Source organism: Cervus canadensis, chromosome 23 (genome assembly GCF_019320065.1).
Source record: "Cervus canadensis isolate Bull #8, Minnesota chromosome 23, ASM1932006v1, whole genome shotgun sequence".
Taxonomy (NCBI): Eukaryota; Metazoa; Chordata; class Mammalia; order Artiodactyla; family Cervidae; genus Cervus; species Cervus canadensis.
This window is the reverse complement of record NC_057408.1, coordinates 17,192,731-17,211,594: the sequence shown is the minus strand read 5'-3', so window position 1 is coordinate 17,211,594 and position 18,864 is coordinate 17,192,731. Positions and strand designations below refer to the sequence as shown.

The window sequence follows — 18,864 nt, the reverse complement described above, 5'->3', positions numbered from 1 at the left end:
ATATGGGTGGTATCATCTGCACATCTGAGGTTATTGATATTTTTCCCAGCCATCTTGATTCCAGCTTGTGCTTCATCCATCCTGACATTTCTCATGATGTACTCTGCATACAAGTTATATAAGCGGGATGACAATATACAATCTTGACATAATTCTTTCTCAATTTTGACAGAGTCCGCTGTTCCATATCCAATTCTAACTGTTGTTTCTTGGCCTGCATACAAGTTTCTCAGAAGGTAGGTAAGGTGGTTTGGTATTTCCATCTCTTTAAGAATTTTCCAGTTTGTTGTGATCCACACAGTCAAAGGCTTTAGCATAGTCAATGAAGCAAAAGTAGCTGTTTCTCTGGAATTCTCTTGCTTTTTCAATGATCCAACGGATGTTGGCAATTTGATCTCTGCTTCCTCTGTCTTCTCTAAATCCAGCTTGACCATCCAGAACTTCTCAGTTCTCATACTGTTGAAGCCTAGCTTGGAGAATTTTGAGCATATTTTAATAGCATGTTTAATGAGTGTAATTGTGCAGTAGTTTGAACATTCTTTGGCTTTGCCTTTCTTTGGTATTGGAATGAAAACTGACCTTCTCCAGGCTTGTGCCCACTGCTGAATTTTCCATGTTTGCTGGCATATTGAGTACAACACTTTAACAGCATCATCTTTTAGGATTTGAAATCACTCAGCTGAAATTCTGTCACACCCACTAGCTTTGTTTGTAGTGATGCTTCCTAAGGCCCACTTGGCATCACAGTCCAGGATGTCTGGCTTTAGATGAGTGACCACACCATCGTAGTTATTCTGGGCCATTAAGATCTTTTTTGTACAGTTCTTCCATGTATTCTTCCCACCTCTTCTTAATATCTTCTGCTTCTGCTAGGTCTGTACCATTTCTGTCCTTTCTTGTACCAATTTTGCATGAAATGTTCCCTTGGCATCTCTGATTTTCTTGAAGACCTCTAGTCTTTCCCATTCTATTGTTTTCCTCTATTTCTTTGCACTATTTACTTAAGAAGACTTTCTTATCTTTCCTTGATATTCTTTGGAACTCTGCCTTCAAGTGGGTATATCTTTCCTTTTCTCCTTTGCCTTTCACATACACAAAAATAAATTCAAAATGGATTAAAGACCTAAATCTAAGGACATAAACTATAAAACTCTTAGGGGAAAACATATGCAAAACACTCTCTGACATCCTCACAGGAAGATCCTATATGGCCCACCTCCCAGAGAAGTGGAAATAAAAACAAAAATAAACAAATATGACCTAATTAAACTTAAAAGATTTTGCACAACTAAGGAAACTATAAGCAAGGTGAAAAAGACAGCCTTCTGAATGAGAGAAAATAATAGCAAATGAAACAACTGACAATCTCCAAAATATATAAGCATCTCATGTGCTCAATACCAGAAAAATGAAAAACCCAGTCAAAAAGTGGGCAAAAGACCTAAACAGACATTTCTCCAAAGACATACAGATGGCTAATAAACACATGAAAAAATGCTCAACATCACTCATTACTAGAGAAATGCAAATCAAACCGCAATGAGGTATCATCTCACTCTGATCAGAATGGCCATCATCAAAAAGTCTACAAACAATAAATGCTGGAGAGGGTGTGGAGAAAAGGGAGCCCTCTTACATCTGTTGGTGGGAATGAAAACTGGTACAGCCACTATGGAGAACTGTGTGGAGATCCTTAAAACTCTGGAAGTAGAACTGTTTATGATCCAGCAATCACGCTGCTGGGCATACACCCCGAGGAAATCAGAAATGAGAGACAGATGTACCCCAAAGTTCATTTCAGCACTGCTTACAATAAATAGGACATGGAAGCAACCTAGACGTCCATTGGCAGATGAATAGGTAAGGAAGTTGTGGTACATATACATGATAAAATATTACTCCATTTTAAAACGGAACACATGAGTCAGTTCTAATGAGGTGGACAAACCTGAAGCCTATAATACAGAGTGAAGTAACTCAGAAAGAGAAAGACAAACACTGTATACTAATGCATATATATGGAATCTAGAAAGACAGTGCCAAATTCCTACATTAAGGGCAGCAAAGGAGACACAGATATAAAGAACAGGCTTCTGGACTCAGTAGGAAAAGGCGAGGATGGGATGATTTGAAAAAATAGCATTGAAACATGTACATTACCATATGTAGAATAGATGACCAGTGCAAGTTTGACGCATGAAGCAGGGCACCCAACGCCGGTGCTCTGGGACCACCCAGAGGTATAAGGCGGAGAGGGAGATGGGAGGGGGGTTCAAGATGGGGGAGACACATGTATACCTACGGTCGATTCATGTTCATACATGGCAAAAAACCATCACAATATTATAAAGCAATCATCCTCTAATTAAAAGAAATAATTTAAAAAAAATAAGGAATCCAAATTGGAAAAAGAAGCAAAACTTTTTGCAGGTGACATACATAGAAAATCCTAAAGATGCTACCAGAAAACTTCTATAGCTAATCAATGGATTTGGTAAAGTTGAAAATTAAAGGAAGTGAAAGTGTTAGTCACTCAGTCGTGTCTCTTTGCAACCCTATGGACTGTAGCCTGCCAGGCTCCTCTGTCCATGGGGATTCTCTAGGCAAGAATACTGGAGTGGGTTGCCATGCCCTCATCCAGGGAATCTTCCTCACCCAGGAATTAAACCCATGTCTCCTGCATTGCAGGAGGATTACTTTACCATCTGAGCCACCAGGGAAGTCTGGTAAAGCTGAATAAAACAAAATTAATGCACAAAATTCTCTCGCATTCTTATACATTAATAAGGAAAGATCAGATAGAGAAATTAAGGAAATAATCACATTTACCATTGCAACGAAATGAATAAAATACCTAGGATAAACCTACCTAAGGAAGCAAAAGATCTATTCTCATTAAACTATAAGACAGTGATGAAAGAAATCAAATATGACCAAACAGATGGAGAGATATATCATACTCTCGGATTGGAAGATTCAATATTGTGAAAATGACTGTACTACCCAAATCAACCTACAGATTCAATGCAATTGCTATCAAATTACCAATGGCATTTTTCACAGAATTAGAACAAGAAAGTCTTACAATTTGTATGAAAATACAACAGCCCCGAATAGCTGATGCAATCTTGAGAAAGAAATACGGGGCTGGAGCAATCAGGCTCTCTGACTTCAGAGAGTACTACAAACTACAGTAATTAAGACTGCATGGCACTGGCACAAAAACAGAAATACAGACCAATGGAACAAGATAGAAAGTCCAGAGATAAGCCCGGGCACCTGTGGGCACCTATGACAAAGCAGGCAAAGACACACAAAGGAGAAAATAGAGCCCCTTCATAAGTGGTGCTGGGAAAACTGTACAGGTGTCTGTGAAAGAATGAAATCAGGACACTCCCTAACATCACACATAAAATAGACTCAAAATGTATTAAAGATCTATATGTAAGATGACACGGTAAAACTCTTAAAGAAAAACATAGGAAGGTCATTCTTTGATATAAACCACAGCAAAATCTTTTCTGACCCACCTCCTAGAGTAATGAAAATAAAAACAAAAGTACACAAATGAGACCTAATTAAATTTTAAAGCTTTTGCACAGCAAAGAAAACTATAAACCAGATGAAAGGAGAACCCTCAGAATGGGAGAAAATAATTGCAAATGAGGCAACGGACAAAGGGTTAATCTCCAAAATAAATAAGCAACTCATACAGCTCAGCATCACATAAACAAACAACCCAATCAAAGAAAAAAGGGCAGAAGACCCAAGACATCTCTCCAAATAAGACACACAGGTGACCAACAAACACATGAAAAGATGCTCAACATCACTAATTTCTGCCTGGGTGGCCACCAGGTTTTTAAATCCATGCACCCTACTAAGTTTCTAGGGTGCAATTGGCGGGCGGTTCCCTTTCCCATCCCAGCAGGTGGTCAAGGGCCCGCTGGACTGCAAAGTGCCAGAAGCAGGGCTGGGCCAACCAGCCATACTAAGGGTTGTGGAGTCCCAGCAGGTGAAATCACCAGGCAGGATAAATCCCTTGGACTTCCTGGGGACCTCGATGCAGGCACTAGGCTGCTTGGGAAAACCGTGCGGGTCTGAACTTTATGCGAAGGGGTAAAGTGGTAAAGGCCTTGACCCCAATGGCGAGGCCTTTCTGCGACCACCAGGTTAGGGGTCTCCGAGACTGTGCCAACAGAGAGGGCGGAATACGTGGTTACCTGCTCCACCCTGCGCCACCGAGCCCCAGTTCCCTTACCTGTGGTCTGCACCCCTCCGCTCTGCTCACTGGACGCCGATAGATGGGGAACCAGGAGCCCACGAATTGGGCGTTCCCAGTCGCAATGGCGACTCCTGAGACCTGGGACCCACTACCTAGGAGCTCGGAGGAGGCGCGCTCTGCCCCCACTTCCCGGATAGGCCCGCGGGCCTCCCTACTGCCGCCAGGTGAAATCCATCCAGGAGCAAGTCCACCCCACGAGACAACCCAAGCTTTTTATCAGCTGTGACATGAAGTCTCTCAGTCGTGTCCGACTCTGTGACCCCATAGACTGTAGCCTACCAGGCTCCTCCGTCCATGGAATTTTCCAGGCAAGAGTACTGGAGTGGGTTGCCATTTCCTTCTCCAGGGGATCTTCCCAACCCAGGGATCGAACCTGGGTCTCCCGCACTGCAGGCAGACGCTTTCCCATCTGAGCCACCAGGAAAGCCCCCACGCTAGGTACCTGGAAAGGGGGAGGCGGGGGAGGCGGGCGAGGCGCTGCCGGCCCGTGAGGCATGGGGGCCCCGCCTTGCGCCGGTGGACCGCCGCCCTGAGGTCCCCGCCGACGCCAGACGACCACCCCCACATCCCCCCCGAAACGGGGCAGAGCCCTCCCCCACCACCTCGTACACCGGTAAGGCCGCCCCCCGGGACCCCGTCCTCTCCAGTCAACCACCGGGGCCCCCTACCCGCGCCCGCATCCCAGGCACCCTTCTCCCCCCACCACCAAGGGCAGAGAGAAGGGGCTCCGACGGGAAGCTTGGCACCAAGCGGGCAGGGGACACGACAGAGGTGAGAGGGCGAGAGGACCGGACAAGACAGCCGCGGGAGGCGACACGCCAAATATGCAGTGGGGAAGGGGGGGGAGGGGGCGGTGGGAGCAAGCCCCGTGGCTCGGAGAGCGTGGGGAGGCGCCTGGCGACTGCGCAGCAGGCCCAGAGCAGCGGACGACCGACGACCGGCCGAGGCAGACCGGTCCAGGGCCAGCGGCGGGAGGCGACGGGCAGGCAAGCGGCCCCGCGGCAGGGAGCACAGCCCGTCACGCCGCACAGCCCGCGAGACGGGACCGAGGATCCGCGCCCCGTGCGGTCCTCGGCTGGGGCGGGGGGAGGGGAAGGCAATCGTGACCGGCGCCACGACCAACCTCGAGGGAACGTGGCGGGGGAGGTCGGGCGGAAGAGGGACACCGGAGACGACCCCACCGGGCGCGGGGCAAGGGTGGCGGGGCTCCGGCAGGGGATGGAGGGGAGGGGCGGGAGGGGCTGGAGGGGCCGGAGGGGAGGGGCTGGCGGGGCCGGCGGGAAGGCTGAAGAGAGCCGCTTTCCCACCTGACCCCCACTCTGCACGCCGCCCCCCACCTTGTCGCGCGGCTCCTCATCCCCTACCACCGGAAAGGCCAGCGGACCCGACCGCCCCCCGGGGCGCACAGCCTTCCAAAAGTCTTTCCCGCCCTTCCTTCCCATCCCGCGCCGCACCGGTGGAGGAGAGGCTCCGGAGCTTCGAGGTGAGGCCACCGCGCGGCCCTTGGAACCAACCACCTTAATGATCCTTCCGCAGGTTCAACTAAGGAAACCTTGTCAGCTGATCTATAATTCAGGGATAAAACTATGACTACAGAAAGGAAAGATGATCTAACCTAGAATGGCCATGATATTCTATAGAACCAGAGAAAATTGGTTAAAATTAAAAAAAAATTTTTTTTTCTTGGAAACTGTAAAGCTGGTTCTTTTGCATATGCAATTAAAAACAATTAGCTTGTTAAAAAGGCCTGCCTAGGGCAAAGCTTGAAGTTAACCCTTTCCTTGAAAAACACTGCCCACTTTGCCTGAGACCTCAGCCTTGGGTAAATTGAAAACTTCAGTTCAGTTCAGTCGCTCAGTCGTGTCTGACTCTTTGCGAACCCCTGAATCGCAGCACGCCAGGCCTCCCTGTCCATCACCAGCTCGGGGAGTTTACTCAAACTCATATCCATCAAGTAGGTGATGCCATCCAGCCATCTCATCCTCTGTCGTCCCTTTCTGCTCCTGCCCCCAATCCCTCCCAGCATCAGGGTCTTTTCCAATGAGTCAACTCTTCGCACGAGCTGGCCTAAGTATTGGAGTTTCAGCTTCAGCATCAGTCCCTCCAATGAACACCCAGGGTAGCTTTCAGGTGCTGTCTTCAAGAATATGGTAACTATGTGAGGGAAAGATATTTTAATTAGCTTCACTGCAGTAATCATTTTACTATATATCTCAAATCCTCATATGTACAATTTTCTATTTTTTAAAAAAAGATCCAAAAATAAATAAAAAGAAAGCTGTCCTGAACATTTGCTAACACTTTTTTCTTATATTCCGAATTATACAGCCATGAATTCTAAGGCAATAAATACTCATAGTTGTCATTGACAATTGCAAGGAAAAGTCTAAATATAGTCAGTGATAGGATAATACAAACACAACTCCAAGGCTTAGAAGAAATTTTCTTTCAATCCAAATAACATGACCGGAGACAGAAGATTGATTTGACCAAAGACAAAAAGATCAATATAACAATTATTTTAGTATTTCTCTTTACCATTCCAATAAGAGATATACAGGGGACATGAAATTCATTCAGAAATAAATTAAGAATCAAGACAGTGTGAAATAAATTATTTTTTCCATTCCTTCACAATCTTTCCCAGCATCTTTCCCAGAGTGTTACTTTAGAAAGTAACAATATGTCTGCAAAATGTTTTCCTACCTGGTTAGTCTTAAAGGGCATTCCCCTTGTGTGCTTTCTGTCAAACTGCTCATTTCACTTGCCTTTGAAATAGATGGCATTCACCAGGATGAGCTTAATAAGAGGACAGACTGTCCCAGCCCCCAGTATCTCTGATATCTTACGTGTACAGAGTATGAGAGAAAGTTACTGCTATTGGGGGAGAATAAACTTTTCCTTTACAAAAGTTCTCTCAACATTTAGAAAAGGCTGGAATCCTGCCTTTCTGGTCACCTGAGGACTCAGGGGGATGATGTTTCATGCTGGGGACACATGCAGTGTAGTGCTTGTCCTCAAACAACAATCTTGAAGCAGAGACTAACACTGGGTTTAAGCATTTTTCAGAAATCACCATTTCATAAGCCCAAGAAAAATATCAGATTGGCATTGGGGCTTCCCTGATGGCTGAGACAGTAAAGAGTCTGCCTACAATGTAGGAGATCCAGGTTTGATCCCTGGGTTGGGAAGATCCCCTGGAGAAGGGAATGGCAACCCAGTATTCTTGCCTGGAGAATCCCATGGACAGAGAAGCCTGGCAGACTAGAGTTCATGTCAGAATGGCATTACTGGCCTGAAAACCCAGCAAACACATACACACAGGCCACTGGAAGCAGGGTCAGAGTGGTCACACTGTGGGGTCACATCCAGGCAGTCTCGGCCATCTCCCTCATAACAGCACCTACCCCAAAAAGACAACCTCTCACCTTACGTCTTCTCCATCACCCAGTCGTTTATGTGTTTCCTGCATTCTTCGGTGTCTTCAGCAAAGGACAGCTCCTCCAGGTCAGCCTCATAGAACTTCTGGCAGGATTCCTTAAAAGCCTACAAAATGAATATCAAGTGTAGCCGTATTCTACGTGGCAAGGTTTCCTCAAAGTGTGAAAACATTTTTATCTTAACATGTTTCTGGCATAAATGCTTGCACAGGGCAATCTGTACTTTAAGACTCATTTGTGCAATTAATAAAAATGTATAGACCACTGACACTGTGCCAGGTGTTCACACCAGGTTGAAGACAGGACATTGGACCTGAGGTGGCTCACAGTCTGCTAAAAAACACACACACACAGAGCTGCAGGCTCACAGTCAGCTGAAACACACACACAGAAGCTACAGGCTCACAGTCTGCTGAGACACAAACACACACACACACACACAGAGCTACAGGCTCACAGTCTGCTGAGAGACACACACACAGAGCTGCAAGCTCACAGTCTGCTGACACACACACACACAGAAGCTACAGGCTCACAGTCTGCTGAGACACACACACACAGAAGCTACAGGCTCACAGTCTGCTGAGACACACACACAGAAGCTACAGGCTCACAGTCTGCTGAGACACAAACACACACACAGAAGCTACAGGCTCACAGTCTGCTGAGACACACACACACAGAAGCTATAGGCTCACAGTCTGCTGAGAGACACACACACACAGAAGCTACAGGCTCACAGTCTGCTGAGACACACACACAGAAGCTACAGGCTCACAGTCTGCTGAAACAAACACACAGAAGCTACAGGCTCACAGTCTGCTGAGACACACACACACAGAAGCTACAGGCTCACAGTCTGCTGAAACACACACACAGAAGCTACAGGCTCACAGTCTGCTGAGAGACACACACAGAGCTACAGGCTCACAGTCTGCTGAGACACACACACAGAGCTACAGGCTCACAGTCTGCTGAGACACACACACAGAAGCTACAGGCTCAACAGTCTGCGAACACACCCACACATAGCTACAGGCTCCACAGTCGTGCTGAGACACACACACACAGAAGCTACAGGGCTCACAGTCTGCTGAGAGACACACCACACAGCTACAGGGCTCACAGTCTGCTGAGACACACACACACAGAAGCTAACAGGCTCACAGCTTCTGCTGAGGACACACACACAGAGCTGCAGGCTCACAGTCTGCTGAGACACACACACAGAGGCTACAGGCTCACAGTCTGCTGAGACACACACCACACCAGAGCTACAGGCTCACAGTCTGCTGAGACACACACAGCAGAGCTACAGGCTCACAGTCTGCTAGACACACACACAGAGCTACAGGCTCACCAGTTTGCTGAAGACACACACCCACGAAGCTACCAGGCTCACAGTCAGCTGAGACACACACACCACAAGAGCTACAGGCTCACAGTTCGCTGAGACACACACACAGCTATACGGCTCACAGTCAGCTGAGACACAACACACAGAAGCTTGCAGGCGTCAACAGTCGCTGAAGACACACACCAACACAAGCTAACAGGCCCACAGTCTGCTGAGACACACAACACAGGACAGAGCGCAGGGCTGAACAGTCTGCTGAGGACACACACAACAGAGCTACCAGGCTCACAGTCTGCTGAGACCACACACAGAAGCTGCAGGCTCACAGTCTGCTGACACACACACACAGAGCTACAGGCTCACAGTCTGCTGAGACACACACACACAGAAGCTACAGGCTCACAGTCTGCTGAGAGACACACACACAGCTACAGGCTCACAGTCTGCTGAGACACACACACACAGAAGCTACAGGCTCACAGTCTGCTGAGACACACACACAGAAGCTGCAGGCTCACAGTCTGCTGACACACACACACAGAGCTACAGGCTCACAGTCTGCTGAGACACACACACACAGAGCTACAGGCTCACAGTCTGCTGAGACACACACACAGAGCTACAGGCTCACAGTCTGCTGAGACACACACACAGAGCTACAGGCTCACAGTCTGCTGAGACACACACACACAGAAGCTACAGGCTCACAGTCAGCTGAGACACACACACACAGAGCTACAGGCTCACAGTCTGCTGAGACACACACACAGCTATAGGCTCACAGTCAGCTGAGACACACACACAGAAGCTGCAGGCTCACAGTCTGCTGAGACACACACACACAGAAGCTACAGGCTCACAGTCAGCTGAGACACACACACAGAAGCTGCAGGCTCACAGTCTGCTGAGACACACACACACAGAGCTACAGGCTCACAGTCTGCTGAGACACACACACAGACAGAGCTGCAGGCTCACAGTCTGCTGAGACACACACACACAGAGCTACAGGCTCACAGTCTGCTGAGACACACACACAGAAGCTGCAGGCTGTTCTGAGAACATGGGCAGCAGCAGCTAGGCATATAACAGCCCATAAACATCCTGTTAAACATGTAACTCCATGTTGACCTTCTGTTTGATTTTATCTCCTCCACTAGGTGGTCTAATCATGTTTTACTCATTTCTGTACCAGCAACACCGACCAGAGGGTCTGAAACATCCTCATGGAATGATTGGGAGGCTTGAAGTAGGCTATGAAAAAGTCTTGTAGGTCTTCCAGGAATAGAATCTGTCTGTGTGTGTGTGTGTGTTTGTGCACGTGCGCACGTGTGCACGCGGTGGGGGCGTGGGGGGTGTGGCGTGCGTGCATGTGTGTGTATGTCTGTGTGCATGTGTGTCTGTGTGTAGGGAATTAGGGGGAAATGTAACAAGGGATGAGTCATGAAATGTAAGTTGGGGTCAAATCAGGAAGGGCATTATATGTAACACATTAAAATTCACAGATAACTCACCTCATAAAAACTTGTTTTCTGATATCATGTGCCTGGCAATTGGCTCCCATCCTCTGCCCATCTCCTGTCCTCAAACATTTTAGCTTCTACAGAGGAAAGAAGATGTAGAGAGAAGAACCCAAGCGACCATGAAAAGTGGAGAATGATCCCCTGTGTCCTCAGTATTCCCCAATTACAATATTCAAAGATCTGGCTGATATTCAAAAATGAGCATCCATTAACCAGAAGATTCCTGGAATCACAAGTACTTATCCTAGAAAACCTAACTAGCTGAAGGATTCAGAATCATCTCCAAGGATACTGAAGCCCAGAGCAGGCAATCTGCACAGGGTAGCATGCAACAGCAGGCAAGACAAGGTTATAGCTGCATCTTACAGAATAATCCTTGGAGCTGCCAACTGGTAAGATGGCCAGACTTACCCTGATCATTTCCTTAATCTTAAAACAGCATCCCGCTGCTTATCATTTGGCACAGTTGTTTGATTCTCACTTATTGACTAATGGCAAGCTTTTACTGGCCTAGGGAACTTTGCAATTACACGCTGCAGTAAATAGGAAATACTCAGATACAAAATCTTATTTTTTAGGGACATATTTTAATTTTAGAAAGACTATTCTATCAGTAGTATAGAAGGACCAGGCTGGACTTGGAGAGATCAGTTAGAAACCAATTAAAATAACAGTGTAGAAGGTGTGAGAACCGGGAAACAGGCAATGACAATGGTGATTCAGAAGACAGGACAAATTTAAGAGACCTTGCGAGGTCAGCTCCACAGAAAGTGCCCAGCAGAGATGAGACAGGGGTTAGGGGTTGTGGTCACTGAGATGGGGATGGGGGAAGACATGTGTGAGTGCAGGAGGATGGACATTGAAACTGACATCCGTAACTTGTTTTATTTTCAGTTTCTTTTTCATCAATGTGGGAGCACTACTTACTGGCAGGAAATCACACGTCTTTTCCCCAAAGAGTCTGTTGGCAGTTGTGAGCAGGCTCTGTGGGCCGGGCGTGCTCACTTCCCTGAGGAGTGACTGCAAACCTCGGTGGACAGCTCCACCTTCATTCAGACAAAGTGCCTGGTGACAGAAGACAAGAACACCGACTTATAACAGGCCATCTTCTCCCTTAAAGAGCTCTTCCCAAACAAATGTCTGCGCTGAAAATCACAAAGGATCCTATTTTAAAAGAAGTTTGGTTTGACCACCTAGCACAGAGTTACTCAACCTGGAAATACAGACATTTGGGGCCACAAAGCTGGTGTCTCAGTGGTAAAGAATCCGCCTGCCAATGCAGGAGACATAGGAGATGCGGGTTTGATCCCCGGGTCAGGAAGATCTCCTGGAGGAGGAAATGGCAACCCACTCCTGTATTCTTGCCTGGGAAATCCCATGGACAGAAATCCCAAGGTGGGGTACAGTCCATGGGGTCTCAAGAGTTGGACACGACTCAGCGACTAAACCACCACCAGGACTTTGCTGTGAGGCGGTCCTGCACCCAACAGAATATTTAGCTGCATTTCTGGCCTCTGTCCACTAGACGTCAGCAGCACCTCTCGGGTATGACAATCAACTGTCCAGACCTTGACAACTGTCCAAGGGGGCACAAAATCGCCCCAGGTGGACGGACAGCCCTGCTCCAGCAGGTGCATCTATTCCTGGAAGGCAGCACGCAATCACTCAGGAGGGAGACTGAACAGAACAAACAGATATATGGAATAACCTCTACAATACAGGAATGAGCAGAAATAGACATGGAAGTGTTTCATTAGGATTTCCACAGAAGTCCTGCAGTCTAGACTGTATTTAAATGTCAAATCAGAGAGAATTAAGGCTGTTCCCTTATCTCCAAATGATCCCGGCCCAAAGCCTCCCTCCTCCAGAGAGCTGAAAGGAACAGCCACCCGGGATTCAACTGGGGCTGGGGACAGATTCTGAGGAGGGTCCGTGCACCCTGGTATTCATGAGAATGTGATGCGTATATGAGAGTTTTCTGAGACACTTTCACCAGAGAGCCTACTTCCCTAAAGGAAGAGCCACTGCTTCACTGGTGCCTGTGTGTGTGCTCAGTCACTTCAGTCATGTCTGACTCTTTGTGAGCCCATGGACTGTAGCCCACCAGGCTCCTTTGTCCATGGGGTTTTCCAGACAACAATACAGGAGTGGATTGCCATTTCCTTCTCCAGGGGATCTTCCCAACCCAGGGAGCGAACCCAGTCTCCTGCATCTCCGGAATTGGCAGGTGAAATCTTTATGCACTGAGCTATCTGGAAAGCCCACTTCATTTGTACCTGAAGTCATATATAAACCATGTCAGATCAATCAGATTATATATTGATTGATGATATACATATATACACATATCTATTGATGTTTTTGAACTGTGGTGTTGGAGAAGACTCTTGAGTGTCCCTTGGACAGCAAGGAGATCAAACCAGTCCATCCTAAAGGAAATCAGTCCTGAATATTCATTGGAAGGACTGATGCTGAAGTTGAAACTACAATACTTTGGCCACCTGATGTGAAGAACTGACTCATTGGAAAAGACTCTGATGCTGGGAAAGATTGAAGGCAGAGGAGAAGGGGATGACAGAGGATGAGATGGTTGGATGGCATCACCAACGTGATGGACATGAGTTGAGTAGGCTCTGGGAGTTGGTGATGGACAGGGAAGCCTGGTGTGCTATAGTCCATGGGATCGCAAAGAGTTAGACACGACTGAGTGACTGAACTGAACTGATATATATGGCTGATCTATAGATAGATAGATAGATAAGATTATATCTAAAAAATTCCAGAAGATATAAGTCCCCATTTATGTTCCACTTTTTCCACTTATGCATAACCTTATACTAGAAACAACGCATTAAACAAAAAGTTCATTTACATGGTTGCATTTCCACTTGAAATATAACATCAGTAAAAGCTTAAAACAGAACAAGTTGAAATTCCTGGCTTTTCTGTGGAATACAGTTGTAATTTCCCTTGCTTATCAAAGATGCAGCAAACAACACTCAGTGTATCCCACGAACACTAGCAGGAGGTTTCGTCTCACACAATTCTTCTTGCCACTTTCAGGTCTGCATTCTCTCCATCACTTCGGTGCCCCTCCCATCTCCCAGCCTCACTGGCTTCCACCAGCCAATGTGGGGTAAGAACAGACAAGCTCTATGAGAACACAGAGGAAGCCCACACACCTGGGACATCCGGGCCGCCGTGTTCCCCTCAGCCCCCATTAAGACCGTGGTCAGGACAGAGGAGAAGCTCAGAGGAGAGAACACGTGTCACCAGTGGTCCTCTTCACCCATTTTTAATGAGTTGATGGCAAAAGTGCCGTTTGCTTCACAGAGAGCATTCATTGGTGGAGGTCTGTTATCAAAAGCCTAACAGAAGCACATCAACCATGCCCTCCGCTAGCCACCTGCTCGTTCGTGCCGTCTGTGGACACTGGGTGTGGTCAGCAGAGTAGCTGGACCCTCAAACATCCATGTCGAATCCCGGAAACCTGTGGGTAAGACTGAATTAAGGATCATGCGATGGAGAGAGTCACCTGGATCACCGGGTGAGCTCAGTGTAGTCACAGGCTTCTTGTAAGGACCGCAAGGGACTTCCCTGGTGGTCCAGTGGTTAAGCTCTACGCTCCCAATGCAGGGGGTCCAGGTTCGATCCCAGGTGAGAGAACTAGATCCCGAGTGCCAAAACTAAGACTTGGCACAGCCAAATAAATCACTATTAAAAAAAAAAAAAAATCAAGGCAAGAGGGTCAGAGGCAGAGAAGGAAATATGAAGATGGAAGTAAAGATGAGGATGATGTGGGGTCACAGATCAAAGAATAGCCTCTCAGAGCTGCAAAATGCAAGGAACTGGACTGTGACCTAGAGCCTCCAGTGGGAGTGGGGGGGGGGGACGGGGAAGTAGCTCTGCCAACCTCTTACAGACCTCTGACCTCCAGAAGTATAAGATAAATCCCCCTATTACTGATCGTTCTCCCTTAATTTGGCATCTCAGGCATAATCTTGAAGAAACATTCCCCCCCGGGAACGCAAATGGAATATGAAGCTCAGACCTCAAGTCATCAGGTGGACACTTTGAATCAGGCACTCATTACAGATCCAGCCTTGACCTTTCCCCAGCTTAACTCAACTACAGACAAGATTCTTCCCGCCTCTAATCCCTGACCTCCCTTTCCTTAAAGAACTTACTTTAGGCAATTTGTCATCTTAAGATTTTTTTTTTTTTTTTGCAGTCTCTTGTGGGTTCTGCAGAAGTAGAACCTCTGATAGAATGGAGGACGGACTGTATTTAGCATCATTTTCTCCTGGGGGCCCTGAATGCCTGCCACCTCCCTGCTCCACCCTCTACCTCTAACACATACATCCAAAAGGGAATTTGTTCAAAGAGCATTTATGTTGAACTTTCCTTGTAATATTTTGGAGGGGAAAAAAAAAAGGTAAAAATCAAAGGCCATAATTCCTGACTGGGAGCTCCCATCCTTGGGGAGATATGCAGGCATAAATGTCCAGTTTCAAGCCAGCCTTGCACTCTGTACCAGGATAAACTACAAAGTGCTAAGGAAGCCAACAGTAAAGCAGAAAGAATTCTCTGCAGAAGCCCAGGAGAAGGGGAGCAGTAAGTTGGTTCTCAAAGACTGGGCAGGAACTCCGGAAAGCAGAGTATCAGGGCCGGCCGGTGCACAGGATGGAAAGGAAGGGCAGGGTCCGCGTGGGGCCCGGGAAGTGGGTGAGCTCAGTTTCCTACGATAGACACGGCGCATGAGACAGGAAGGAGGCGCCCCACACACCAGGTTGAGTTTGGAACATGAGCTATATGATCTAGGAAGCCAGGCACTGTTTTCAAACAAATGCTTTATATGAGTTTTAGAAAAATATTGTGGCTCATGGTTTGGTGTCGAAAAAAACTGGGGGCCCCTGCTACTGACCAGCACCTCCCCCAACACAGCAGAAAGGTCTGCACTAGAGAGTGGAAGACGGAACTGCCAGGCTGGAGGGCTGGTCACCCGAGGACAAGAAGGACCAAGTCCCGTGCTGAGGCTCTTAGCTAATCCACCTGAAGGGTGGGACACCAACCACAGGAAGGTGTTTGAGTCAGCTTGGAAAGGGGAAGGCACTACATTCCATTTGAGATGAGTGCAACATACCATTTCAAGGGATCCTGTGACAAAGACAGCCCAGGGGTGTTTGTCAACATAGGGAGGGACCTTGCAATGATTAGAAGCTCTAGAGCAAGAGACTGACAGCCCTCAGTCTGCATCCTCATTCCAGGAACCTCTAGGTAAATGGGTGAAATTAGAGCAAACAAGTGGAGGCCTAAGAGGAAAAAAAAAAAAAAATCCACCTCGTTCTGGGAATTTCCAATGTTTGCAGGTAGTGAGAGGAAAAGTCAAGAGACTGGGACCCGACAATCCAGATGTCCTGGGAGAACCAGACATGAGAGGGACCAGGGACGTGGGGAGGATGGAGGAGGACAGGAAGGCACCACCCCGGGCTGCCCTGGGGAGCGGGCGGCAGATGGCAGTTCGGACCTCAAATCCCTCAGCAGACTTAGTGGGAGCAGGAACCAGGGGGCTAGGGTATCGGAAGAGTGTGGAATCCATTCTGTGGCTGCTTCGGAGCCGAAATGGAGAGTAAACTGTTACACGCGAGAGAGAGGGCCTCGCTGGTAGCTCAGCTGGTAAAGAAACCGCCGGCAATACGGGAGGCCTGGGTTGGGAAGATCCCCGAGATCCTGCAGGAGGTCACGGCACCCCACTCCAGCATTCCTGCCTGGATTTCACCTGGATCTAATGGACGGAGGACCCTGGCGGGCTACACACGGCCGATGGAGTCTCAGGGAGTCAGGCACGACTGAGCGACTAAGCACAGCGGAACACAGAGAGGAGTCCATGAGTAAAAACAGATGAAAGATGCTAAAGAAAAACAAGAAAAAGGAAAAGAATGGAAGAAATGCAGAAAGAAAGAAGGGAGGAACAGAGAGAAGAATGTTGGAGGAACAGGAGGGGAGGGGAGGGGGCTGGTCACACCCGTTGAGCTGGACGGCAGCGGGGCCGCGCGGGTCTGGAGATGGCCGGCACCCAGCACCGCCCGGAACTCGCCCGAGGCTCCACTCCCGCCTGCAGCGGGAGCCACAGACGCCCACAGACCCCCCACCCCCGCCAGGGCTCCCCGGTCCTTCTCGGGGAACCACCGCCCAGGAGGGGCTCCGGCCGCGCCCTCCCTGCCGGCAAATCGCAGCACAGTGGAGGGACCACCCTGTGACCAGGGCGGGTCCGCGCTCCTGAGCTCGGGTCTCCCAGCCCCACCCTTGGAGACTCACCTTTGAGGCCCAAACCAAAAGGGCCGGGGTCCCCAGGGTGCGGCGGGGACCGGGGCGACCCCAGCCCCGCGGCCCTCCCACCCGGACACCTCCGGAGGTCCTTCTGGTCCCCTCGTTTCTCTGGCCGCGGCTGCCTCCGGCCCCCCGCCGTCCCTGCGTCTCCGCCTGAGCTCCAGGCTCCAGGAAGCCACCGGGGGACCCCAAGGGCTCGGGAGCGCCCCCACACCGGGTATCTGGGAGATTCCTGTTTCCCCGGCGGCGGCGGCTCTTCCAGCTCGGCGGATGTTTCGCGTCCGCTTTGATTCGGGCCGGGCTTCTGGTGATGACTCAGAACTCCTGGAGACGGCCCGGCTTGTACAGCCGCTGGACCGTTCGCGCAGGCCGAGCCTCGCGCGTGTCCCCCCACCCCGGCCTGAGAACGGACGGACTGGCGGCGGAAGCTTGCGCCTGGGCCTCCGAGGGTGTTTGCGGAAGGCCTCTCCAATTAGGGAATGCGTGTGCTTTCCTGGGTTAATTTGCCACAGTCTTAACTTATTTAGTGGGCTTCCCAGGTGGAGCTAGTGGCATAAAGAACCTCCGTGCCAGTGCAGGAGACATAAGAGATGTGGGTTCAATCCCTGGGTTGGGAAGATCCCCTGGAGAAGGAAATGGCAACCACTCCAGTATTCTTGCCTGGGAAATCCCATGCACAGAGGAACCTGGCCGGCCACGGCTAAAGTGACTTAGCAGGCACGCACAAGCTTGTTTAATACGCCTTGTTTAGTACGCCTATGGAAGAGCACTTTCAAAATCCTGATTCCGGTCTGTCTAGTTATATTTTTAGCCACTACACGAATGTCTGTGTTGTTTAACATGTTCTTGTTTAGTTGCTCAGTCCTGTTCGACTCTTTGTGACCCCATGGACCGTAGCCCTCCAGGCTCCTCTGCCCATGGGATTCTCCAGGCAAGAATACTGGAGTGGGTTGCCATTTCCTTCTCCAGGGGATCTTCCAGACCCAGGGATTGAACTTGCATCTCCTGCATTGGTTTTCAGATTCTCTACCACCAGAGTCACCAGGGAAACCCATATGCTCTTTAATTACTATACTGCTTTTCCATTTTTTAAAAATAGTTTTGTTTTCCTTGGGGGAAAAAAGGAGGTTAACAGCCCATGATTATTATCTATTGTTCTAAAGTCTGTGATACTTCTAAAAAGGCAGGCTATATATATACATTTGCACTAAGGGAGAAAAACAAATATCATCAGCGAATGTTTTAAGCCTCATTATTGAAAAAGTCTGATGAGTGCACACACATACGTGTGTGTCCAGGATGACTGCAGTTTGTTTTGCAATCATTCTTTGCACTAGCATCCACTTTGAGTCTATTTCTCCCTTGAGTTTGTAAGCTCCATGACTCCAAGAGACAGGGGACCAGGGTGTTTGTGTTCAGAAACATAGTCTTCATGCCCTAAATATCAACTGATACAGCATAGATGTCTAGTAACCATTTTTTAAATGAATGACTGCCTGAATGCATCTTACTAACCTGCAATTTCTAGTATCATCCTTTTTCCTGTTTGTGTGGAAAATACTGTGTTGAATATTCTTTGACTGTCAGCTTCTGACAGAGTCACTCTGGTCTTCCTTTATCTTGGTTTTCAGGCTCCCTGTTCACTTGTTAACCTACTTTTCTTTTGAGTCCACATGATACCTAAAACATAAGGACTTTTAATTTGGTAGTACACAGACACAGGGATTTCTTTGGTTGTTACTTAATGTGAAGTGCTATGGGTAGAGGCAAAATGTTTCATGATGATGTGATAAAATGTCATATACACTACAATTTCCCTTCTTTGGAGCTAAAGCAAAGGATCCAGTTCTCCTATATTGCAGACAGATTCTTTATCACCTGAGCCACCAGGGAAGCCCAAAGTATAGGATCTTTTTTTTTTAATTCTAT

At 48.2% G+C, this 18,864-nt stretch overlaps 1 protein-coding gene across 1 annotated transcript; it reads right to left on the bottom strand.

Moving 5' to 3' along the window:
• Positions 1-6,280: 6,280 nt before the first annotated feature.
• Positions 6,281-18,469, bottom strand: LOC122425530. Its single transcript, XM_043444014.1, has 6 exons — positions 18,451-18,469; positions 16,924-17,249; positions 11,533-11,670; positions 10,597-10,682; positions 7,714-7,831; positions 6,281-6,439 (listed from the first exon to the last, which is right to left on the bottom strand). Exons 1-5 carry the CDS (start codon positions 18,467-18,469, stop codon positions 7,741-7,743), a joined length of 660 nt encoding a protein of 219 aa, XP_043299949.1. The 3' UTR covers positions 6,281-6,439; positions 7,714-7,740.
• Positions 18,470-18,864: the final 395 nt, after the last annotated feature.